Genomic DNA, 25,588 nt, shown 5'->3' with positions numbered 1-25,588 from the left:
GCGCTGCGTTGGCGCTTTATAAATCCTGTTTATTAATAATATTAATAATAATAATAACCATTTAATCCAAAAAACTGCTTGCAAAAACCACTAGCCTGAACAGTAACAGACAAAACCACTGGTGGGCCCCTGTGCAGAACTGACCACTGGGCAACCGTGGGGGTTGTTTTTGGCTAAGGAGGATTTGGGGCCCTGGCACACTTTGCACTTCTCTATGTCAGCCCCCAACTGTGAACATACCCTAAGTACAAGTCTCTGCACATAACATGTACATAGGATTTGTATTGTACCAGGAGAAAAGTGGTAATTCTAAATCTTTTTATAAATCAGATTACTGTTTCTAAAAATCCAGCAAAAACAACATTCACCCCCTATACATTAGACACAGAAAAGAAAAACATAGATGTAACGTTTAAAAAAAATCCTCCAAGAAAGTCAAATAGAAATGAAAACTACAAATGTCCTCTGGCTTTTAGGATGCCATCAATAGGATGGATCAATTAACAATCGTAAAATCCCAGATTTAAAGGGCCTGATTTATTAAAGCTCTCCAAGGCTAGAAAGAATACACTTTCATCAGTGAAGCTGGGTCATTCAGCAAACCTGGAATGGATTTGGTCCAGGATTCAAAACATTTGCTAGCTCAGGGTTCTCCCCAGGCACTTTTAGCTGGGCGCACCACCCGGCACTTTTCAGCACTTTGGGTGGTTACCAAAGAGTTTGGCCCTAATACGGGGGCTGCCACCCACCTAAAATTTCTTCCCAACCGGCTTAAAAAAATTTCTGGGTTGAGCACTGTAGCTAATAACTTTTAGGAAATCCATTCCAGGTTTGCTGGATCACCCAGCTTCACTGATGAAAGTGTATCCTCTCCAACCTTGGAAAGTTTTAATAAATCAAAACCAAAGCTGGAGACATTTTTGGCTATAAAAGTGTCAAGCAGCAATATATTAAGAACAGTTTTATCTCTGAATATACAGAAATGTGGAATGATTCACACCGCACACTCCACAATCTGAACATCTGTTGGCATCTCCCTTTCCCGGCTCTTCGGCCACAAGGGACGATGCCATTACTGAATACTGCAGGCAGCAAGAGAGGAACATCATTCCCGCCATCTGCTGATGGAGTCTCCATAGATATATAATGGACCTCAATCTCTGAGCGACGAGGGGGAAATCTTCATCCATGGCTGCTCAGACATCCCGCAAGATGTGAACCATAACTGAATGATAGTCATTTAGCCCCATCACCTTGTACTATAAACAATGGCCACATGTTTATAATAATACTTTGTTTTCTCCTTTTTAAATTTGCAGCAGCCACTTCCTGTCTACATTCGCTCCAGAGATTTCTTAGAGCTGCTCTCCCCGTGGGGACAATGGAAAATATCTGAGCGTTAGTATAACCTATTGTAGTTTCCATCAGAAGCCTGAGGGTGACAACACCACAATTGGAAGACATGGACAGAGAGTTGTCACCCTATACCAGGAAGTGCCTGCACAGGGACTTTTATAGAAGACTACCAGAAATTGTTTTAATAGAAGTTGCATGTTAAAAAATATAAAGAACAACTTTTGGTATTAGTTGATGAACATTTAGGAGGTTTTAGTGATTTTGGTTACATCTATACTACATTATAATTAAACAAAGATAAGTGTCTTTATTTTCAATACTTCCCCCTCTACTTAGATTGTAAGCTCCTCTGGGCATCTTCTGTCATTTGCAGCTCCTATTTAATGTACAGCACTGCGCAATATGTTGGGGCTATATAAATACTGTTTAATAATAATGATTTTCAGCCATGTGACTGTAATTTTGAAATCCCATTGGTCAGTCTCTGTTACTTATTTTAAATAATGACTCTTATCCTAGTGTGTTGGCTTTATGAACTGATTCTCACATTTCCTTTCTGCTCACTGTCCAGCCTATTATATAGCAGTATCATGTGATTGTCTTGTCCAATCAATGCACAGTATCCCTGGTCGATGCTGTGTCTGTGATGTAAACCAGCGGCTCCCATTCCGGACATAACTCTAGTTTTGCCCCCCTGGTTGTCATGCTGATCATCTGGCTGTGACAAATTCAGACTTATTACACAGTGAACACACAACAGGAAGGTTGGAGGACAGTAAGGAGATCTCATTGCAGAATCACTGTGCTTAAGGTCAGCCATGGCCCCCTCATACCATTGCCGTTGTTGTATAGGAGCTCCATCATTCAGAGCATCCCCTGCATGCTGCTCATTGTGGGGCTCCTACACACCCATGGCAATCCTAAAGAGGACCTGTCATGGGTGAAAGATGGGGTGGCTGTGGCTGACCTGTCCCCTGGAGGACACCAATAAAGGTGATTTCTGAGAAACTATCATTGTTACATTGTATCAGTGTCTGTTCTACCCCTGATTATACTTCATCGTTACATTGACCCTGATTTATTAAAGCTCTCCAAGGCTGAAGAGAATACACTTTCATCAGTGAATCTGGGTGATCCAGCAAACCTGAAATGGATCTGGTCCAGGATTGAAAACATGTTCTAACAAATAGCAAAGAACTTTTAAGAAATCCATTCCAAGTTTGCTGGATCAACCAGCTTCACTGATGAAAGTGTATTCTCTTCAGCCTTGAAGAGCTTTATTAAATCAGGCCCAATGTATGAGCGTCTCTTCCACCCCTGATTGTCCCTCATCCATCTGTCCACCCCTGACCTGTCTCCCTCAGTCCTGGATAAGGTCTCATGCTGCTTGTCAGCCATCTCATCATGGATGTCTGACCGATTTCTGAAGCTCAATCTGGATAAAACAAAACTCATCTTCCCCCCTGACATTCTAGTTCTCCCCCTGACGTTGTCTTGGCGTCACCTTTGATTCTGCCCTCTCATTTACCCCCAATATTCAGAACATTTCCAGGTCCGGTCACTTTCACCTACGCAACATTTCCAAAATCCGCCCCTACCTGTCACCAGAGACCACCAAACTCCTTGTACACGCTCTTATCTCTCGTCTGGACTACTGTAACCTCCTCCTCTCTGGTATTCCACTAACCCAACTCTCTCCTCTATAATCTATTTTGAATGCTGCAGCCAGACACATCCATCCCTCCCACCTACCCTCCCCATACACAGCCTGCCCACCTACCTACCCAGTACACAGCCTTCCCACCTACCTACCCAGTACACAGCCTTCCCACCTACATACCCCATACACAGCCTTCCCACTCACCTACCCAGTACACAGCCTTCCCACCTACCTACCCCATACACAGCCTTCCCACCTACCTACCCCATACACAGCCTTCCCACCTACCTACCCCATACACAGCCTTCCCACCTACCTACCCCATACACAGCCTTCCCACCTACCTACCCCATACACATTCTTCCCCCCACTCATTTTCTGCTGCCTCTCTTTGTAGCTCTCTTCATTAGCTTCCATTTCACCTTAGAATCAAATTCATCTCCTGTGGTTTGCCGTTAATTCCCTCTACACCTCTTGTTCCACCTAACTACCTTATACACAAATCTCTCCACAGTACTTGTCCCACTTATTGTTCTGACATGTTAGAAAAATCCCCCCAGCCGCTCTCTTTGCTCCTCCAATGACCTACTAATGACTTCCTCACTCATACCCTCCTCACACACACAGCTCCAAGACTTTTCTAAAGCTGCCCCGACTCTCTGGAATGGTCTTTCTCATCCTATTCGGCACTTAAAACCTATCACTTCAACCTCACCTACCTGTCTTCTTAAACCCTCACTACTTCCCACCATTCCATATCCCCCACCTATTAGATTGTAAGCTCTTTGGGGCAGGGTCCTCTCCTCCTCCTCCTGTGTCACTGTCTGTATCTGTCTGTCATTTGCAACCCCTATTTAATGTACAGCACTGCACAATATGTTGGCGCTATGTAAATCCTGTATAATAATAATAATTTGTTACATTGTATCAGCAATTTGTGCACTGCCAGCAATCACCTGCTCATTCTGCTCCACTTGGGTCGCTTTGTAATGACGTCACTGTTTTGCGCATCACATAGCGTAAGAAACCGGCTACCTTAACAACTACAAACCCCTGCTGGCCCGCACAGTATCTATATGGCGCTGACAATGGCAGAGGATGTGTACATCACAGTTTCCCTTCATCCCGTCCGCCTGTCCCCCTTGTTGGCCCTTTGACAGCGCCGTGTTTTGCGCCGACGTCACGTAAACAACAGGGCGGAAGTGGGTGGGCTTGTCCTGTCTATCTTCTTACAACCAATAGGCGTGCGTTTATTTTTTGACATAAATATAGAGTGACCAATCTGGAGTCTCTCCGTTTGTGAGCGGCAGATTTGGAAGTTTGGTTGTCATGGTGACCTGTCCTCACAGAAGAGTCCCGGCCTATACACAATGTCAGTGCGGGGAGACAACGAGAGATTCCGATCGGTGAGATACCGCTCCGGGGCTGACATATATATACCACAGCAAAGTCTGAGGGGATTCTGTGGGTTCAGTACAGCACTGTGGTATATGTCAGAACTATAGAAATGTATAATATTAGTATGTGACTGTGGGGGGACCTTAGATTGTCAGCTCCTCTGTACAGAGACTGATAGGACTGGCTCAGTGTTCTCTGTACAGCACTGCAGTATATGTCAGAGCTATATAAATGTATAATAATAGTGTGTGACTGTGGGGGGACATTAGAGTGTCAGCTCCTATGTACAGACACTGATGGAACTGGCTCAGTGTTCTCTGTACAGCACTGTGGTATATGTCAGAGCTATATTAGTGAATGATGCTGAAATATCCTTGCTGCCGTTTGTCCTGGCTCTGTGTTAATGGATCTGTGTGTACAGAACTACAGTCTATGTTTGAGCTATGCGGAAGATGATCTGATTCTGGAGCTTGATGGATCTGTGTGTATACACCACTGTCTGTGTTGGAGCTATACGGATGAATGACCTGCTAACGCCTTGCTGTCCTGGCTCTTTGTTGATGGTTCTGTGTGTACAGCGCCATATTATATGTCAGAGCTATACATTGAGCTGTAGAGGTTTCTCATGTCTGTCATGTCTCCCCAGGTATTTGCGGCTTGTGATGAGGGCCAGAAGGGATATTTAAGTAGAGAGGATCTGAAGGTGGCTGTGGTGATGTTATTCGGTTATAAACCCTCCAAGGTAATTTATGCCGCCATGTTTCGTCTATTTTTTTTTCTTCTGAAAAGATCCTAAAAGTTTACTTTCAGGATATTAAATAGTAATAAACTGACCAATGTATAAAATGCAATTGTCATTTCTTTAAATGAAATACTTAATTTTTTTTACGTTTTTTTGCTGATCTCCTGCAGCCACTTCCTGTGTATGGGCACCTCAGTGATGGCTGCCGGGAATTCCTCATGGGGGTTTCCTGGTGGTGACAACACTGGGTTAGGCCTGGATAATGTTTAGGTAAATGACCAATTGATGTTTGCTTTAGAAGCCCCAAGGGTGACAACCCAGGGGCATAATTAGGGGACAGGAACAAAGTGTTGTCATATTGTAACACGGGGGCAGCACGGTGGCTCAGTGGGTAGCACACCGACCTATGCAGCTCTGGGTCCCAGGTGTGAATCCCGGCCAGGACACTATCTGCATGGAGTTTGCAGGTTCTCCCTGTGTTTGTGTGGGATTCCTCCGGGTACTCCGGTTGACATTGTAAAGTCATACAGTTGGGTTTATTGGGCTTCCCCCAAAAATTGACCTTCGTCTGTATTAAAGACATATGGCTATAGTAGGGACATTAGATTGTGAGCTCCTCTGAAGGGACAGCTAGTGACATTACCATGGACATTGTACAGAGCTACATAATATGTTAGCGCTATATAAATACTGTGTAATAATAATAATTGTAACCGGAACATTCATGATTGGAAATGACATTTGAAATATTGTTAACAAGCCATTAATAGCTATATGAGATTTTAGTGGTTGGGTTTATGAGACCAATTTATAGATGGGCCATTATGCTGGATACCCATGGATGGGCCATTATGCTGGACACCCATGGATGGGCCATTATGCTTTACACCCATGGATGGGCCATTATGCTGGACACCCATGGATGGGCAAGCCATTTAACCTAACTGCATGTTTTTAGAATGTGGGAAGAAACCTGAGTACCAGGAGGAAACCCACGCAAACATAAGGGGAAACTGCAAACTCCATGCAAATAGTGTCCTGGCTGAGATTTGAACTGGCCGGATGGTTCCCAATGAGCCACCATGCTGTCTAAAAGTTTAATGTCATTTTAATAAAATCTTTTTTTACCTGTAAATATTTTTAATATCTAATATTTTATTCCCAAGAATCCTAGACAGTGTGCAGAAATTGCTGAACTCTGTGTATAGATGACTTGAAAGGTATAGGTGGCTCTGTTGTTTTATTTGTGCTTCACTTTGGGTCACATGTAGGCATGTGTTAGCGGTTATCCGACAGGAACATTGCAATGACTGTGACGGGTGCTGCAACTTGTCCAATTTATAATTCTGCCTAATCACAAGAGGACCCATCTGTTGTCTTTTACCTGAAACATGCAGACTGGCTGACTGTGATCTCAGGTTTATAGATACTTGTACCCAAAATGTCCTATTCTTGCTAGGTGATGAAGAGATGGGGTGTATGAGTTTTCTGTATCTGATCTGATCTCTCCTAACATTTATGTCTATTCTAAACATAGCAATCATTTGTTTTGGACTGCTGCACAGATGAAATCAGCCTTATGTAGAGCACCTTAACCTAATCATCCGCCATCATGTACAGCAATTTTTCTTGATCTTTATAAGATGGGGTCACTCTTGAAATTAATTTTAAGTCTTCAAGGAACCCTTCTATAATTACTATCCACAGCTCATAATATATTAGTATAGTGGTCAGTGGGAATTCCTCTTACATTGTTGGCTATGGGGAAGAATGTCACCTTTACAGATAGCCAAAAAGATAATTTCTTGTCACCTAAACTGTCAAAACTTCTGGAGGAACCCTGGTTGAGAATCTAGGAAAAAATTGGAGTAGTTATGCCAGTCAAGGCCAAAAGAACAGACAAAGTATATGAGGCTTCAAAGCAGGTGTGTTCCAGACAAGTTAAAGGTTAGAGACACATGGGCTGTGTAAATAATTTGAAAGTAGCAGAGGAAGTCATGGTCAGGAGACAAACCAGTGCTGATTTATGAAAGTTCCCCAAGGCTGGAGAGGATACAATTTCGTCAGTGAAGCTGAGTGATACAGCAAACCTGGAATGGATTTTTTAAAAGTAATTTGCTGTTTGATAGCAAATGTTTTTAATCCTGGACCAGATGCATTCAAGGTTTGCAGGATCACCCAGTTTCACTGATATAGGTGTACCCTCTCCAGCCTTGGAGAGCTTTATTAAATCAGGGCCGAAGAATTCAGGGTCAGGGCTATTGGGAGAAAGGGTGACAAAATATTTCATGGTTGCAGCATTAGAGCTTCCTGTGTCAATTTCTCAATGGTCTATGAACAATGTTCTCACATGGCCAAACTTTTCCCTACATTGTCCTATTTTATGGTATCTTGACTCACATCGGAAGGTCTCGGATCCTCAGTGTTATATATCCCATGCAACAGATTTTGGGAAAACATTATAGAGAAAGATTTCTCGAACTTTTGCTTAGCAGTCTTTTCAAACACAAAGGGCTCTGTTTATAAGACAGGGAATCGGACATTCCCCCAGACATTCCCTCGTGGGAATCAGTTACTGCCATTAAATGAACCTGGAAGTTTCCCATGAGGGAATGTTTGAGAGAATGTCAGATTCCCTTCTTTATAAATAGAGCCCAAAATCCTTTTATGAATGTGTAACTTTTAATAAACTTACAACTAATCTAATTTTTACATGAAATTGATCATCTTATTTTTATTAATATTAATTTTATTATTATTTTTATAACTGACAACATTTGTATCAGTCATTGTGTTTATATAGTATTACTTTAATAGCTCTCTTGGTATTTACTCATAGTGTGTGTTGTTCTTTTTCCAGCTAGAAGTAGATTCTATGTTATCATCGAAGTCTGGAGGTAAGAAGAATACGTTCTTATCAGTGTGCCTATTATAGCATTAGATCTGATTATTTTATTTGTCCTTTTCTAACTTTCCATTTCACATATCAGTTCTCCGTGGCTTTCCTGTGTGTGTTTTTCAGCTCTTTTCATCCCGGACATTCTTTTTATGTTAGTTCTGAGATAGAGATTTGTGGCTTATGGAAAGAACTTCACACCATTCCGGGAGTTCAACACAGACTTGTCCGCACCCACAATAACAAAATCTATACACTTATCAGATGTCAGTATTTGTAGGAAAGGAAACAAGGGGTTAGCACTCCGGCCTTTGCAGCGCTGGTTCCCAGGTGTGAGTCTCGGCTGCATGGAGTTTGCAGGTTTCTCCCTGTGTTTGTGTGGGATTCCCCTGGGTACTCCGGTTTCCTCCCACATTCCAAAAACATGCAGTTAGGTAATTGGCTTCCCCCCATAATTGACCTTAGACCCTAATAATGACATATGACCACGGTAGGGACATTAGATTGTGAGCTCTTTTAAGGGACAGCTAGTGACATGACTATGGACTTTGTACAGCGCTGTATAATATGTTGGCGTTAAAAAAAATACTGTGTGCGTTAAGGGGTTTACCATATCTATTTTATCTATAAATAATTAAAAACAAGTGCCCATGTGGATGTTTGACCCAAAATATTGTGGAATTCCAGATATTCTCTTCTGTGGCATTTCTCTACCTCTCCCTTGCCTACATGACGGAACAAACAACAAGTGAGGATATAAAGTGGGCGTTTTACCACAAATCTTTATCTCTTTTCTCATTCTGCTCTCTGTATAGGTAGGTTGCATTTTTTAGATTCTACACTTACCTTCTAATGTAATAACATTTTTACAAACTTACCTTGTGAGGTGTCAATGACAAAATCATTTTTTTCACCGTAAAATGCATCAGTTTGATTTGAACGGATTCCCCTGACCTACTTAGTTAAGCCAATAGCACTGGCTATATACTTAAAGTCATAAATGCTTGGGGTACCAGACCACCACCGTTTTATTTTATGTATTCGATGACAAGTCTTTTTTGTATATTTCTTAGCAATTTTTGTATTGTATGTTGTTGAATTTAAACAATTTTTATATTGTTTTAAATGTGGCTCAGTGGTTAGCACTCTAGCCTTTGCAGCGCTGGGTCCCAGGTGTGAATCTCGGCAAGGACACCATCTGCATGGAGTTTGCAGGATCTCCCTGTGTTTGTGTGGGTTTACTGCGGGTACTCCGGTTTCATCCTGTGCAATAATTGTAATTGGAAAGGATCCTTTCCAACGACAAAGGACTGCACGATGCATGAACGAGTCCTGTACATACAGCACCATTCTGCTCTACAAAGAGGAGAGGGGGAGAAGGATGAAGAGGCACCCTTCTGCGTGCTCTTCCCCTTCCCTTGCATTAGGATCGTTCGTCGTTCATCGTCCGTGGATCCGCCAGGACGTTGGACGACACTGTACACATGCCAGATTCTCGTCTGATATCGGCCCTGAGCCGATTATCAGGTGAGAACCATTGAACGTGTGTATGTAGCTTAAGACTGTGTAAAAAGATTAACATGCAGGGACATTAACATATGACTGAGGTAGGAATATTAGATTGTGAGCCCTTTGAGGCTAGTGACATGACCATGGACTGGGTAAAGCCCTTTGTAATATGTCCGCATAATATGTTGGTGCTATATAAATTCTGTGTAGTAATAAAATAAAGTGTCTTTTAAAAACTTTTTCTACAATAACATCGGCATGGGCACATGTTTGAAATTATTTATACATACACTGATCAGCCAAAATGTAAACCCCGGCCTGATATTGGATAGGCTCTCCTTGTCTGACCTGTGGACTCCTCGAGAGGTGTTCTGTGGTATCCAGCACTAAGATATTGGCAGCGGATGCTTTAAGTCACACCGACTTCACCTGCCATAATGCACCCGGCATTTAATATGTTTTATATAGTGAATACAACTTTTCTTGGAATTATGTTATGGTCTGAAAAAGCAAATAAATATAATTAAACGCGTCACCACTTGTGGATATCGGTCTTTATACAGTGATATTGTTAATGCCATGGATGTTTATAATCCTTTTGTATTTGAATGTCTTGCAATGAAATCCATTGTTGGAAAATTGTTTTTAAAAGTGTTTGTTAAAAGAATTGTAATAAATATTATGTGTGATTTTTGATAAAACAATTTGTCCACAAGCTGCCTGTTTGTATGGGAATAATTGGAATGTATAGTCATTGTAGGCAGTAGGACCGGGCACTTTTCTATATGGAATATAGAAAGGCTTTTCCCCATACCTAAGACTTGGACAGACCACATTCTACCTACTACTGCCATCTCCTCCCCAGGTAAATAAATGAAGCTCCTGCCCCAGCCCTACATCAGCGCTATTGTAACAATGTAATCAATGTTATTCACTTCTCTTGTGAGAGGGTTTAATATTTTGATTGGTGTATATCTATTGGAGCATATATAGATCTGAGATATAGAAATATGGATTAAAAGAATACAATGAAACTGACAATTAAACTCTATACACAGTGTAAGTAGTTGTTCTATTTTAATTTAATGACTCGCCCTTATTCACTAATTGCTCCATTTCACATAATGCAACTTTGTAAGGTTTGGAAAGCAATCCCAAATACTAACCCCAAATAATTTTAGTGGTACTGATCTGTGACAGTGAATACTCGTATGATGTTATTTCTATATGATTTGTAGTTCTCATGTTCAGCGGTCTCTTCTTCCCTGGCTTGTATGTGATCAATAAAAGAGAAATGATTGGTTCCAGGGAGCCCCGTACTCTGCTCCAGGCATTGCAGATTATTGCTCGGTGAGCCTATTGTGCAGTCATATAACACACAAATATCTTTTCTAGCCCCAGGCATCCAAGCGGATGAGTTTGTAAAGCTGATGTCTATAAAGAAGAGCGCTAAGCTAAACTTCGGAGAGCAGAGACAGATCTTCTCAGTGTTTGATACCCACTGTGAGTATTCATCCACAACTAGTAAACGTTTGAGATGGAGAAAAGAGCAACGAGGTTTTGAGATTGAGTAATTGATATTTTTCTGCTTTGTGTAATTATTAAAACCTAATGCATCATTATTATTCATTCTTGTTTTTGAAAATGATTCTACACTGCACCATAGGAGCTAAATTTTGTGTTCATAGGTTTACATTTGTAAGATGTGGGACATTTTAAAGCAGATCTCAAATAAAAATTTTTACCTTACATAAAAGGGTAGACAACAGGTAAAAAAAGGGTAAAGCCCTTCCCTAGCTCAGAGCTCACTCGGATAACCACGTCATTCATCCCAGGAGGCTTCTGGCTGCTCCTTCTGAGCTTTTTCTTCAATGGGGTAAAAGAAAATGCCGATCTCACGCATGCGCAGTGAAATCTGCATTTATTTTTTCCCCTTCTTAGGAGATCAGGTGACTTAGGCAGAAGTTGAAAGAAGGGCAAAGAAGATGGTGCCGCCCAGAGCTTCCTCCCCGCCAGGATGAAGGAGTATTCTAGGACGCTGCGGGACCCAATCCAGGAAACCTCCAGAGGGATCAATAGATCTGCAAAAATAAAGGTGTGTGTTTTTTTTTGTTTTTTGTTTTTTTTTAGTTTAGTTTACTTTCTTTTACTGCTTTAAGATTAGACCAAACATATAGGGTTCTATTTATAAAATGGTGAATCTGACATTCCTTCAAACATTCCCTGGTTGGAATCTTTCAAGTCCATGTGTTTCAATGGCAGTAATTGATAGGAGGAAATGTCAGATCCCCTGTTTTATAAAGAGAACCCATAATTTTGCTTTTAATGGGATTTAAACCTATCTATCTGGCATCACAGAAAAGCAGAATCCCTGGACCTGATTTAATGAAGCTCTCCAAGGCTGGAGGGGATACACTTTCATCAGTGAAGCTGGGTGATCCAGCAAACCTGAAATTTCTTTGAAATCATTTGATATTTGTTAGCAAATGTTTTCAAACCTGGACCAGATCCATTTGAGATTTGCTGGATCACCCAGCTTCAACCTCTCCAGTTATGCCGTTATTGATTTAATAGACTATTAAATTACAAGATAATATTTGTGCTATGTTTTGTTCTGTGTCGGGGAATATTTGAGAGGTGCTACCAATGCTAAAATGTGGACCTCTGCTGTATGTTAACAGGTCGGGGATTTTTAAACGTGGATGATTTTAAGAGGGCGTTTAAACGTGTGGCCCCGAATATCCCTGAACACATTGTCCTGGAGGCCTTCAGGTGAGACAGAAGTCTTGACATTTCCTATTGTTAGAGAATTTTGTTGTGTAACTGAACTCTGTAGCCATTTTATTCTGTATAGGGACTGACTGCAGTAACATTCAGGTGAATTACTACACAGGAAGTAGTTTCCTGCGTTCATTCCATTTTATCTCACGTTAGACGTCTTTTAGAATATCTGTAAATTCAAATTCTCAGTCTGATTTTGATTAAATTATCTGAATGCTTGACCTGGGTGATTTAAAATGATGCTATTAATCATCATACAAATCCGGACTCTAGTAAGGTGGACAGCTATGGCAGCTTATTTTGTATTTTATGGAAACTTTTAAGGCAGTGGTCGCCTCTGGTGGTCCACAGAAAAACGTGGACATTATTTGCAATTTTTATTTTTTATTAATAATAAAACAAAAATAATATTCTCACAAATTATTTTATTCTAAATGACAATTTTCACCTTTTATATTGCACTAAATTCACGAACTGTACTAGAGATGGAAAAACAAGGGAGGCGCAGCGTGACGTCAGTCTAGTATTAAGTTGTATGAGCCGAGCCGTACACTTCAGTATTTTTTCCACCATTACAACAGTCACCCCGCTCCGCGAATACCGATTCTCATCCAATTGTTTTATTTTATTTGTTTATTTCTCAGATGCTCTTTTAGGTAAGTATGACCTTAACTGTGTATTTTCTTTAACTGTTATCTTTAATGGCATCAAATAGTTTGACTTTTACAAATTTGATTGCTACATCACTTTGGCCCTTGTTTGGTGGTAATAACCTATGGAGGAAATTCCAGCTGCCATCAACGTACAATTTGATTGGTACATTACTTCGGTACCTGTTTGGTGGTAATAACCTATGGAGGAAATTCTAGCCGCCATCGACATATTTTATACACAGACAAAACATTACACCATAAACTGGTCTAGTGGATAATTCTATGCCGGTTTGAGTGTCCGGCACTGTAAGATTTCTCCCAGATCATTAGGGTGTGTGCCAATGATCCCCAGAGATTCAGCACCATAAAATTACCAGAACGCAATAAACATTACTCGCTAAACTGGAAATCTCATTTTTATTTTGCGTTCATTTGCATGCTCGCTAACCATCCCCAGCCATGTTTTATGATACAATTATTTCCTGCGATTATCTGCTGGCATTCGCGCCCAGCCGATCCTGCACGGCTCTAGATAAACAGAAGGTCAGAAGCCAGGTGCGCTCCAATTATTTCACTACATTGTACAGTAATAATGACCTCATTGTTTCGCACTCCTTCGCCATAATTAGAAGCAGAAGCGAATGATCTGTGGGTACCGAAGAACAGAGAGATTTATGAGGCCGTACTGCAGAATGAAATGAATCTCCGGCGTTTCGGCTTGCCAGCGCCAGTTGCCATGGATACCCCATACACAGTGCAGCATCGCCTCACCTCTGGCGATTCCTGCAGAAGATTTTCCCTTTTCCTCTTCCTTTGTTGCCGGCGGCTCTTAAGGAGACCGTCTTTCAACAGAAGACAATTATTCATTTTCATGGTCCGTACTATTCATATCTCATTTGCAGCATTTAAAAAATCTCTCCTGCAATGCAAAAATAAAAGCAGAAAACAGGGCTAAAAGAAAAGTCATGGCAGGAGTAGCCGATATTGATAGCCATAGAGAAGAATGCACTAATGTTTCCTGGTCAGGTTCTTATGTGGTGTACACAGCTGGTAGATAAACTGTTGCCCTTCCAGCATAGCATGCTCCACAGAAAGACCCATGCAAAACCAGTGGTCTCTCTGCAGAGAGCCTCAACACCCCAATGCAAAGTCAGATCTATAGCTCTAAGCTTAAGTGGGCACTGATAGTGCTAAGGGGCACTTAAGTGGTAAAGTGGTTGCTTATTAGATAAAGTGGGCATTAATGGTGCAAGGTGGGCATACATGGGTAAAATAAAAAACTAGAGATAAGTGAAACTTGAACTTTAGCTTAAAAATAAATTCTTATCTCGTATAGGACTTTGGATCAACACAATTGTATCTTCTCTGTCTTTTTGATGAATTTTATATTACTTCAATGAGCCAAAACTTCCATTGCTGAAGTTCGGTTTCCATTGCACAGTCATTTCCAGTGCCGGCAGGCTGTCACCTTTACATGTAGTTCACAGGTGATGTTTTTACATTCAGTAATCAACCCAGAATTTTTTTAAGCCGGGTGGGAAGAAGCTGTAGACAGGTGCTGGCTTCTGTATTGTGACCCAACTTTTCAGTAATCGCCCAAAAACAGCTGGGCGGTTACTGAAAAGTGCCGGGTGGTGCACCCAGTTAAAAAGGGCTGGGGAGATCACTGGTATTCTAATGCATTCAGTGTGTGGAGTCGCTGAAATTATATTAAGTAAAGATTCTCGTCTAATGTCATAATTTTTTTTTTTTACCTAAACACATGGTTGCTACATGCCCCTCACTGCTGCAGGCTCAGTGTTTTGTGGGACTTGTAGTCCTTTGATCCATGGCAGCCTCATTCGGTGCAATGTTTTTTTCTCTGCCCACAAATGGCCCTGGCTTCTCCATACTGGCGGTACTAGCCTTGCCCATTCCTCACACTTTGCCCCATAGGTTAGAAAACAATTAAATTACAGCCTGCAGGGTACCATTGAGCCTGTTCATCTGTCAAGAAGGATTAACAGACTCGGAGAGGCAGAAAGCGCTGCAGAAGGATGAAGAGCCGAGTCCTTGTAAATACTTCTGTGACTTTGCTTTGTGACATTTGATGTTCATCCTCCCCAGATGGCCCCTGGCAGGGCCAGTCTGCAGATAGATTGTACAACGGGGCTTATGCTCATTTAAATATATGCAAATCAGTTTGCTTCTTCGTGCTGTCATTAGTAATGTGCTGCTTCTCCCTAGTTTCTTGACCTGTTATTGAGCAAAGAAGATAAAATTATGCTATTGTTTTCAGCATTAAAGTAAACCTGTCAGACTATTTAAACTACAAAGAAAAAAGGCTTGCCCAATATCGCACTCAGTCCCTGTATAGCAGACCTCAGACTGGAAGATGGGGAAGCAGCACAAGGAGACAATCAGTTCATGGTCCAATAAAAAGCATTGTGATAAGAGGAGAGAACAGAATGACAGATTGATGACCTGTTTCTCCTCTTACTGTCCACTCACAGGCTTCGGATGGGTCAAGGATTGACTGAGCCCTGAAAAAGTAGAGCGAATGGTGCTATTGAAGCAAGCGCTTCAATAGCGCAAAATCAGAAACGGGGAAACTGACTACAATCGAATGTAACAGAGGTCCTGGTGCCCCCCACCCCTACTTCTGTCTCTGTTGCTGATGGAAAGTTTCCTTCACTTCCTTCACTGGGACAGGAAGTGAGGGAAAATCTACAATAGGTCAGTGTGCGGCTGGCCTTCTTTTTCTGGATTGCTGTGTGAATCGTAAATTGGATTTGTCATTCCCGGCACCAACAACCGGGGACATTGGCGATGAGGACAGCTTTAGACGACAGACAATTCTACATTTGCTTTAAGTGTTTGTCAAGACAAAAAAGTCTCTGCAATACATGAACATTTCTTTAAAGACCTTGCAAGTACAGAGAATACCTGTAAATAAGACAGATTAATAATTGATTGTAAATCAATTGAATAGAATTGAAAAGACATCAAATAATATTGTTAAACGGGATTTATATAGCGCCAACATATTACGCAGCGCTGTACATTAAATAGGTGTTGCAGATGACAGACAGATATACAGACAGAGATGCAGGAGGAGGAGAGGACCCTGCCCCGAAGAGCTTACAATCTAAAAGGAGGGGAAAGTATCACTCAATAGGATCATTACTCCAGTTTTACATTTTTTTTCGTTTACCATAGAGGTATCTGATGAGGTTTTTCAGAGCCCACAATTGACTTCGGTCTGATTGCATTTTATAGCATTTCCAGTGTGCTTGTCTTCATTCATTGAGGGTTTGAGCAAGTGAAAATATAGCGATTTGCATTTCAATCATTAAAGAAGAAGCCATTGTGGTGTTAGTTTGATTGATTTTCAATCAATGAGCAACATTTCATTTTCAAGTCCATCAAAATAAAAAACGGCCAAATTAACGATGCCAAGCAGTCCACGTGGCCCTCATACCACCTTTGACCTCCTCCCAGTTACCCATTCATTGGTGGACTGTGGCATCAAACAGTATTGACGTTACACTTACTCTGTGTTCTCTCCAGAAATTGAGGGTGGGAGGAAGCTGTAGGTGAGTGGTCAAAAAATGGATGGGGTAACCATTAGGAATCCAGTAGTGGTCATTTCCAAACGTTGGGTAGAGTTGACCAGCAATTGTGGAAGATCCATTACTTTACTTCTTTTGTAAAAATTGACCAAATGGAGGGCTGAGGACCTGGTGCTGGGCCAATCTGGGCACCCTTGGGGGCAGGGTCCTCTCCTTCTCCTGTGTCAGTGTCTGTATCTGTCTGTCATTTGCAACCCCTATTTAATGTATATTTAATGTACAACACTGCGTAATATGTTGGCACTATATAAATCCTGTTCAATATTAATATTATAAATTAAAGGCAAGATTTGCACAGAATCTTAGCTGCCTATCTCTTTAGGAGCAGAGGTTGGTACAGAGATTCGGACAGGCAGCAGTTGGAATACAGAACAGTTTACAAGTCTGTTCAGTCAGTTTTGTAATGCAGGCACCCCTGCCAGACACAATACCAAGGTCCAGTGAGCTCAGTTTTCTCAGCTGTCGTCGCACAACATAGGTTGATCATTGATCCACCGAACAAGAAATGAGCCAATAAGAGCCTTCTCAGCAAGCCAATACTTTAGACATCAGCTGTTCCTGATTGGTATTGCTGCCCCTTATACTCCCAGGTTGCAATATAATGAATATAGCAGGGAGTTACTATAAATACGGGTAAGGACTTGCATCATATTTATGTTTATAGATTTTTTTTTTTTTTTTTAGACGATGATCTTTTATATCGGTTGGAATTTGGCTTTAACCCCTTTTGTGCCGAGATCGTCTCCATGCTTCCATCTGCAGCAGCAAACCTGATTTGGCGACGTTCTCCCTTCAGAAGTATAATTGGTCCCTGAGAGGGAAGTCAATTACTTAATGTCCGTGCGGCTTGTAAATGGTGCATTGTGAAGAGCGTCCTTATGCACGGCCAATACAGCGCCTTCTATTATTCCGTAACAGAGAAACAAACAAAATGAGCCGAGTAATTAATCAGCCGGAACAATGCAGGGAAGCGCAGAGATTGCTAGCAAGGGGATTCCCTCCGACAGAGCTGATATAGCCAAAGAGGACATTGGCTAACACAGCCAGGCGTAGCGGGAAGGTACCTACACACACCTTACAGCAGGGGGCTCCAGAGGTAGCTGGGGGTTCCTTGAACAATTTGTGACTCTCAGGACGGTTTAATGACACCAATGATCTTTTTGGCTATCTGTATGGGTGACATTCTTCCCAATGTTCATCACACTAATGTACTGTGAGGTGTGGATATAGTCTTCTCTGAATACCTGATAGTTATGTTATGTAGAAAAACACTGCTTTATATTATGATTCACATATTTATTAGTCCAGCAGGCTTTTTTTTTTTAAGTACCCGCAGTTTGAGTTTTTTTCCAGATTCAAAGGGAGCTTTATGTCAGATCTAATAGAATATCTTACAAGCTCAGTGAGCTGCCTTTGGATGCATGTGGGACTCTTTCTGTGACTGAAAAAGATGAAAACCTTAACTGAATGACATTAAATCTACTCTGTGTCATTCTTTGTTACATCCCTGTGCTGCGGATCTCCTGCAGTCTCATTGCAGCCATTCCCTGCCTGATAACTGCATGGCATTTCTCTGAGTGGGGTTTCCTGATCGTGACAACAGCAGACCATGTCCGCATAAAGGAACTTACCAAGACAAGTCTGCTATTACTTATATTGCCCATAAAACCCTACTATCTGCGCTTATTATCATTATTATTATTTTTATTAAAAATAATAATAATAATAATAAACAAGATTTATATACATATTACCCATCGCTGTTCTAAAGACAAAAACTCTGTGATATTTCTATTAAAAAGCTCCAATTCTGTGCTTCCCCCATCTCAGGGAATAGGCACATTTGCCGGTATAAACACAAAATGTGGAAATTTATTGTATAGCTGGGCACACACGTGCAATACTTGTCTTACGATCCTTTCCAACAACATAAGACTGAACGGATCATCAACATTTGTTGTACATATAGCACCATTCTGTTCTATGGAGAGGAAGGGGGGAGAATAATGAAGCGGCACCCGCTGTGCTCTCTCCCCTTCACTTTCATTACAATCGTTTCTCGTTCCTCATCCATGGATCCGCCAGGACGATCGTCTGGACGGCAAGCGCCATACACACGCCAGATTCTCATCCAATATCAGCCTTGAGGCGATTATCAGACAAGAATCATCTGATACATTTTTAATACATAAAATCAATATTACTTTTGCTGTACAAAATTATTTCTATTTACAAGTTGATTTTGTTCAGCACTAAAAACTCAATTTTAGTCAATTTTACATCAAGTTTTGATGTAATCTGCACTATAAAATCTGCAGCAGAACGTCTCAGCGGGATTATTCACATGGCAGACCAATGATTCAAACATATGAGGTCAATAGAAAGAAATAATCTGAACATTTTGGGGGGAAGTCGATGTTAATACACAAAACGCAGCCGAGCATTTACTTGAACCGTCATAAACATATGCAACAAGTACGGGGGAAGCGTCGAAGCCACTGGGAGAGCAGATTAAAGATAGGAATTATGTCCCATTATCAGCCAATGCACAGCTAAAACACATTCCTATTATGTGACATGCTGCAAAAATGAGCATGCATTATGTGTTTATATTTGCTTTGTTAGAAGGACATCTAGAAAGTAAATTTTCCTCGGCAGTACCCATACAAATCCACAGTTTTATTTTGAATCGGAAAAATATCAGCATGCTCTGGTGTGTCCGGCTATTCCTGTTCTGTAGTCCTATAGCTGCAATGTGAGATCATCAAAGACAATGCTGCCTCTCTGATAGTGAGAATTTATTGTCCCTACTGTGCTGATCTCTGTTGTCCTTACCGGAGGCTCTGACATGAGGAAGCAAAGTCCTGACTCTGCCAGGATAACCGCCTCCATACATTAACACAGTGCAGTACAAGGCATAATTAGTCAATTACTAGCTGCTAGTAACTTGTCCTCTGCCCCCACTTGCCTGATGCTTTTTAGGCACAGCTTTAAGTCTGGTTTATCTAGAATGCTATATATATCTTTGATCTAGCAGTCTTCTGGCCAAGTTTCTGCTTCTGTGTAAAGTCATTACTCCTATTCTGCATGTTGTATGTATTCACATATGAGAGCTGTTTGTGTAGCAGTACTGTGAGCTCAAGCCAGCGTGCATGACAGCCTGGGATCCCAGGATCGTAGATTGAATGACACTGGTTTTCTTCAACCTGGAGCACAACGCCATCTAGTGGGTGAGTGGAGTCTCTGCAGAGGACACTGCCAGGAAAAAAATGCATTTTTTAACAAGTGCTGATGGAATACGTTTTTTATTGTTTAATAAAAATACAGTTGGGCCTAAAGCTTCAATGTCACAGGGATGAAATTCTATTCCTTTGCAGACTTTCCTTTACAAATCCTTTGCAGAGCCGCGCTAGATCCTGCAGAGTGAGCAGAGGTTCTTCCAGGCTTTCTATGGAAAAACTGCTCTTTCCATAAATTTAGAGGGGGTTTCTGTTGGGTCAGTTTTGGGTATTTTATTTTTACTAAACTTTTGCAAGTGCAAAAAGGATTTTCACCCATGTGACTGTTGTTCCCAACTCTCATTCACTTTATTGTTATGCTTTCATGTCCTGTTCTCCTCTGTGCCAGGTTTGCTGTTTCTCTTGTTCACTTTCACACCTCTTAAAGGATTAAATGATTACCCTCTCTGGCCTATTATCTCAAGCTTATAATCAACTTTAAGATGCTTCCAGATACTTATCTTCTAAAGTGGTTAAAGTGATTTGATGCTTGCATCTCACCTCGTAATGCCGTATCATATTCTTGCGTTGGCCACTTGTTTCGCTGTCCAATTTTTACGCTGATGAGTGATACCTGAGCGTGTCATTGGTTGCTCTCTGCTGGATCATCTTCCCTCTTCTTTTCATATCTAGTGAAATGGATATTAAATATCTGATTCTTAGATTCTGCTTCACAATAGTACACAGCAAGGTGGACAGAGACCCTGATTTATTAAAGCTTCTCAAGACTGGAGAAGATAGACTCTTATAGGAGAACCTGGGAAATCCAGAAAAACTAGGAATGGATCTGGTCCAGGACTCAAAACATTCGCCAACCAACAGCAAAATATTTTTATGAAATTCATTCAGGTTTGTTGGATCACCCAGGTTCTTCCATGATCTATCTTCTCTAGTCTTGGAGAGCTTTAAGAGCTCGGAGAGTATCAAGATGTCCATAGGCTAATTTCTTGATATAGAACTTTAGTCAAAAATCAAAGCTAATATTTTTTAAACATTTTTTTTCTGCAATATCTGCCTTCCTTCAGTACTTCTTTCCACCACTAGTTGTCCTCAGTTCTCCATGATGAATGACAGCCAGTGTTCTTCAATTCAGTTGTGACTGTCATGGACCGGCCCCTATAGGGCAATAATATCGGCTAGCTTAGTATCTGGGTATTCCAGCACTGAGCATCATGAATAAAAATGTATATATATCAGTATATGAATATAAAAAGATTTTTTTTAAGATTTACATTTTTTTACACTGTGACAGCTGCAGTTTGTTGGCCTCAACTGTCACTGTGCCTTTGTCTGTGCATTGTACAGTGAAAATGCCAAAGTTGGGCATCTGAAGCTGTGTGATGGATATCTAATCACTGTGCTTGGCTGTCATGGCAGTCACATGATTAGGAACAACATTAAGTGCTTTCCGATTGTTACCATAACAGTGACAATGTGCTTCTAGCTCTAGGAGCATGCACATCCTGTGGTGAGCTTGAATTATCCACTTTGTGACTGCTTTGCATGAAAAACTTAGGATTGGTCATTCCTGATTGGTTGTTAATCAGTCTGCCGTAGCAGATTGATGGAACAGGGATTGTAGTACTATCTAATGTATATACGTAGATTGAAGCTTAACTAAATCCTATTATCCTCATATGTTCCTATTCCATCCTTTTCCTTTTTTTCCTTGCTTCAATCTTCATCGTGGTTGGCTGGCATGGGAGTTCATTCAGTCTTGCAACTGCAGGAAACGCCAGGATGTGCCGGGTATCCTGGCAACCAACACATGCGCAGCTCAGTGATTTTGACAGCTCAAGAGAACGATCAGGCCGGTAAGAATTCTTCTTGCAAAAGGATCATCGTCTGTCCCATTCTGCATTAAAATCCGGCCTGATCACAAATTTTTAAAGTGGAATTTTAGTTCCCTTAGGACTTTTGCCACTAGGGGTAGAGGGGCAGCTTCCTGTCCTTGAAGAATCTTAGACCCCCAGGAATGTTCCATATTCTTCTCTATGACTCAGCTGAGGTGTAACTAACTCATTCCCTCCTCAGCTTTCTCTTTATATTAAGATTTTCTGTATTTTTTATTCCTAATCTGCATATTTCATCTCCATGTCGGGGAAATTTACAGTCTTCACAGACCACGGACCCCGCGTCCCGCTTCTTCTCATTTTGTAATGTTTTTAAATGCAATCGCCAAAATAATTTCATGGTGAAAAGCGTACCATTCAGTGAGGTAGTTCAGTCGCACAAATAACACTGCACACTCCGATAATCCATTATTTAAATATCGATTAAAAAAAAAGCTTTTGCTTTTGCTTTGGAGAAACAGATTAATTTATAATTCTTTCCAACAGATTTAATTTAGGAAAAAAATACACCGACAGGGATTGTTCCAGTTATTTGCATGACCGCCAGGTTTGCTTCCTATTTGCCATTTTCCTGCAGCCTGAATCATGTGACCGTGAACATCACAGGTGCAGCCGCAGGCCGCAGGCCACTGAGTAAATTACAATGCCGATAATGGGTGACTTTTATTAGTGGCATGTTTGCTGGGTAGATGGTGGGACCAGGCTGAAGTGTGCATATCAAACAACCTTTGATCCACTGACCCAGGAAAGGGTACTGGTACCTGATACCAATGACACTAATCCAGTGCTCTTCATAATTCCTACCTTGCATGCAGTGTGGGACTGATCCAAATTTTAACATCACCTTGGTGCTTTGGATATCTGTTTGTTTGCTTTGTTGTTCTGCTTACCAATCCCCTGAAGAAGTGTCTGTTGTTGCAAAATGCGTTGGGCTTCAGAGAAAATAAATTCGATAGCTTTTTATTGTATATGTGCACAAGTAGTGAGGTAAAGCCTTGTGATGGTCTTTTTATTGATTGTATGTTGTATATGTTGGTATTACCGTATTTTTCGGCGTATAAGACGCTCCGGCGTATAAGACGCACCCAATTTTAGAGGAAAATCTAGAAAAAAAAAGATTCTGAAAGATTATTCCCCTTCTGATCACTCATGTGCCAATTTATCCCCTTCTGATCACTCTGTGCCAATTTATCCCCTTCTGATCACTCTGTGCCAATTTATCCCCTTCTGTACTGTGCGTACTTACAGGTTCTCAGTTCTCAGCCGGGGGAACTCCATTAGGGCAGGGATCAGCGTGCTTCCGGATCGCAGGGGCACGTGTGCCGGCTTCTTCTCGCTCAGAGGAGGAGGATCGCGGGGGCACGTGTCCTGGCTTTTCCTTGCTCAGAGGAGGAGGATCGCGGGGGCACGTGTGCCGGCTTCTCCTCGCTCAGAGGAGGAGGATCGCGGGGGAACGTGTCCTGGCTTTTCCTCGCTCTGAGGAGGAGGAGGATCGCGGGGGCACGTGTCCTGGCTTCTCCTCGCTCAGAGGAGGAGGATCGCGGAGGCACGTGTGCCTGCTTTTCCTCGCTCGGAGGAGGAGGAGACACGCACTGCAGCCAGGAGGAGAGGAGAGAAGAAGCACGCAGCATTGCGGTATCGCGGTATCGCGGTATCGGGTGAGTATGATATTTTAATTATTTTTAAAAACTGTGTTCGCTGTATAAGACGCACCCACTTTTCCCCCCCAGTTTTGGGGAAGAAAAAGTGCGTCTTATACGCAGAAAAATACGGTATGTTTTTAGAAGGATATTATTATTACCTGATTATTTAGGGATATGGCTTTGTTTGATATATGTATTACCTTTTAAAAGGGATTTACTTTTGTGTGCAGTTTGTGACTTTGATTAGTTACGACAGAAATCCGTGTAGTCTACAACCTTCATTATATTACAGGATACTTATGCATAGCACATTGTATTTTCAGGGGTCCATTTATCAGCAACTCTTTGATCTGATATAAAATTTAACACTAAACATATTTCTCTTACAATTTCTTCCCTTTAAGGCCAAGACAATTATCTGTTGCGGCACCTCCGGTGATATTTTCTTGATAACAAACTCGCTTTAAATTTAATATCAATCATTTATTACAATTTCCTAACCGGTAGCCATAAAACCTATACGTCATGCTGAGACTTGCAGTCACCCACAGAACGCCCAAGCTTGCATGATCGGTAAAACAATAATATTTCCTTCTGTGTTTTCTCCTCCAGGGAAGTGGATCGGGACTCAGACGGTTTAGTGTGCTACAAAGACTTTGAATTTGCAATGGACTACGGTGGGACAGAGGACTAGATTGACTGTATATTAACCAAGCCCAACATTTGCACCCAGGGCAGGCTGGAGGTTTTATTGGAAGAGTTGCCTCATATGTCCCCTGGGGAGATTCCCATCACTTCCTGTCCTGTGACACACTGTATAGCAGGGATTGAGGTGTGGGTGATGCACTGGTATAAAGGATAATTTGTAGGTTTGTGGTGATGGCAGCTGTCTGTAAACCGGGTAACCCATCTGAGGTCACTGCAATGGTAATACAAACAGTGAGGGCGACAGGCCTTGTGGAATTTTTAGTTGCTAAAAAAAAGTTACATGAGAATCCAACGCATTTCATGGGCTCAGCACCCCCCACTCCTCTTCATCAGGGCTAAACTTTGCAACCTATATATAGGATAGCAGAAATAAAATAATGATGTGATAATGTATATCATGTGTATTCTGTATTCTACAATGCAGACAAATATAGTGTGAGGGGTTAGATTCAAACACAAACCGTGCAGAGAGCAATTTCAGGCTTTCAGTTCAATTTCAGGGAGCTCTGTCCATTTTTTTTATTAATAATAACATTATTATTATTATTATTATTACTACTACTAATAATAATAAACAGTATTTCTATAGTGCCAACATTTTACACCTCCTGGGCTCTCCCAGCATACTGACTACACGGAGCCTGTCCACCTGAGCTACCTGGCCTCGGGCGCCAACTTTAACTCGCCCCTTGCTCCAATGGCAATTGGTGAGCCATGGTTAAGGGAATGATACCCTAACAAAAACTGCAAAGCCTAAGTTGTCAAATACTGATAGCCTCAAGTCTCTCCGAAAGATACTGGGAACGAAATAGAAAAAAAGAAAGTGTGTAGTGACTTTTGGGACACCCTGTATATGTTTTCTTTATGTGGCTTATCCTGTTTTCTCAGCAGGGATTGCAGTTGCTATACTTAACCACCCACAAATATGAGAATTACACCAATGTACACACATCAGATGATTCTCCTCCCGATATGAGCGGTTGGGCACACCTCGGGCAAGAATCTGACATGTGTACAGGGGTCGTCTGACCTCATTTATGGAAATGTTCTGATGTATCCATGAATGACCAATGGTGAATGACCGCTGTACAAGTCAATAGAGAAGAGCATAGCAGGGTGCTGCTCGTTCTTCCCCTTTTCAAAGAACAGAACAATGCTGTCTGTACAGTGCTCGTTCGTTGATCTGTCACTTTTCTGTTGCTGGAAACGATCACAAAAGATCATTTCCCGTAACAAAAAAATTTCCTTCAGATCCATAATACGTATAAACTTTGATTCTCCCCCACAGGAAATGCACACCATGCTGCCCTTTATCCCCATTCCCCATCTGTGTCCCAGGTAAAACCTTTTTAATGTGAAACGGCTAATGGAAAATTATTTAGAGAGCAACAAAGAAAAATAATCGGTATCATAAATCAGCCATGACATTTATAAAGAAAGTAGCAGCACTGCGGCATATCTGAAGCCGATCAGCACCGACCATCATTGCGGAATATACAG

General features: G+C 41.4%; 2 protein-coding genes across 3 annotated transcripts in view; one reads left to right on the top strand and one right to left on the bottom strand.

Annotated features, from left to right (window-relative positions):
• TDP1 (tyrosyl-DNA phosphodiesterase 1) overlaps nt 1-4,130 on the bottom strand; it is a 40,880-nt gene extending 36,750 nt beyond the window's left edge. Inside the window, exon 1 of the mRNA XM_072427902.1 lies at nt 3,973-4,130. Within this exon, the coding sequence (XP_072284003.1) occupies nt 3,973-3,980 (8 nt within the window). The 5' untranslated portion in view covers nt 3,981-4,130. The remainder of the gene's footprint in view (nt 1-3,972) is intronic.
• Nucleotides 4,131-4,215: 85 nt separating this feature from the next.
• On the top strand, nt 4,216-24,773 carry EFCAB11 (EF-hand calcium binding domain 11). 2 transcript variants are annotated; one of them, XM_072427903.1, is made up of 6 exons: nt 4,216-4,422; nt 5,061-5,156; nt 8,017-8,053; nt 10,957-11,064; nt 12,243-12,333; nt 23,993-24,773. In XM_072427903.1, exons 1-6 carry the CDS (start codon nt 4,387-4,389, stop codon nt 24,072-24,074), a joined length of 450 nt encoding a protein of 149 aa, XP_072284004.1. In that variant the 5' UTR covers nt 4,216-4,386; the 3' UTR covers nt 24,075-24,773. The 2 variants fall into 2 exon arrangements, with proteins under 2 accessions (XP_072284004.1, XP_072284005.1); XM_072427904.1 differs by lacking the exon at nt 23,993-24,773 and adding an exon at nt 17,291-18,261.
• The last annotated feature ends 815 nt before the right edge of the window (nt 24,774-25,588 follow it).

This window comes from Pyxicephalus adspersus, chromosome 12, assembly GCF_032062135.1.
Source record: "Pyxicephalus adspersus chromosome 12, UCB_Pads_2.0, whole genome shotgun sequence".
Taxonomy (NCBI): Eukaryota; Metazoa; Chordata; class Amphibia; order Anura; family Pyxicephalidae; genus Pyxicephalus; species Pyxicephalus adspersus.
This window is presented reverse-complemented; position numbering and strand designations above follow the sequence as displayed.

Coding starts and splice junctions, on each gene's coding strand:
- EFCAB11 (XM_072427903.1), top strand. CDS start 4,387: ATGTCAGTGCGGGGAGACAACGAGAGATTCCGATCG. Junction 5,157..8,016: donor TCGGTTATAAACCCTCCAAG/GTAATTTATGCC, acceptor TTCTTTTTCCAG/CTAGAAGTAGATTCTATGTT. Junction 12,334..23,992: donor ATTGTCCTGGAGGCCTTCAG/GTGAGACAGAAG, acceptor TTTCTCCTCCAG/GGAAGTGGATCGGGACTCAG.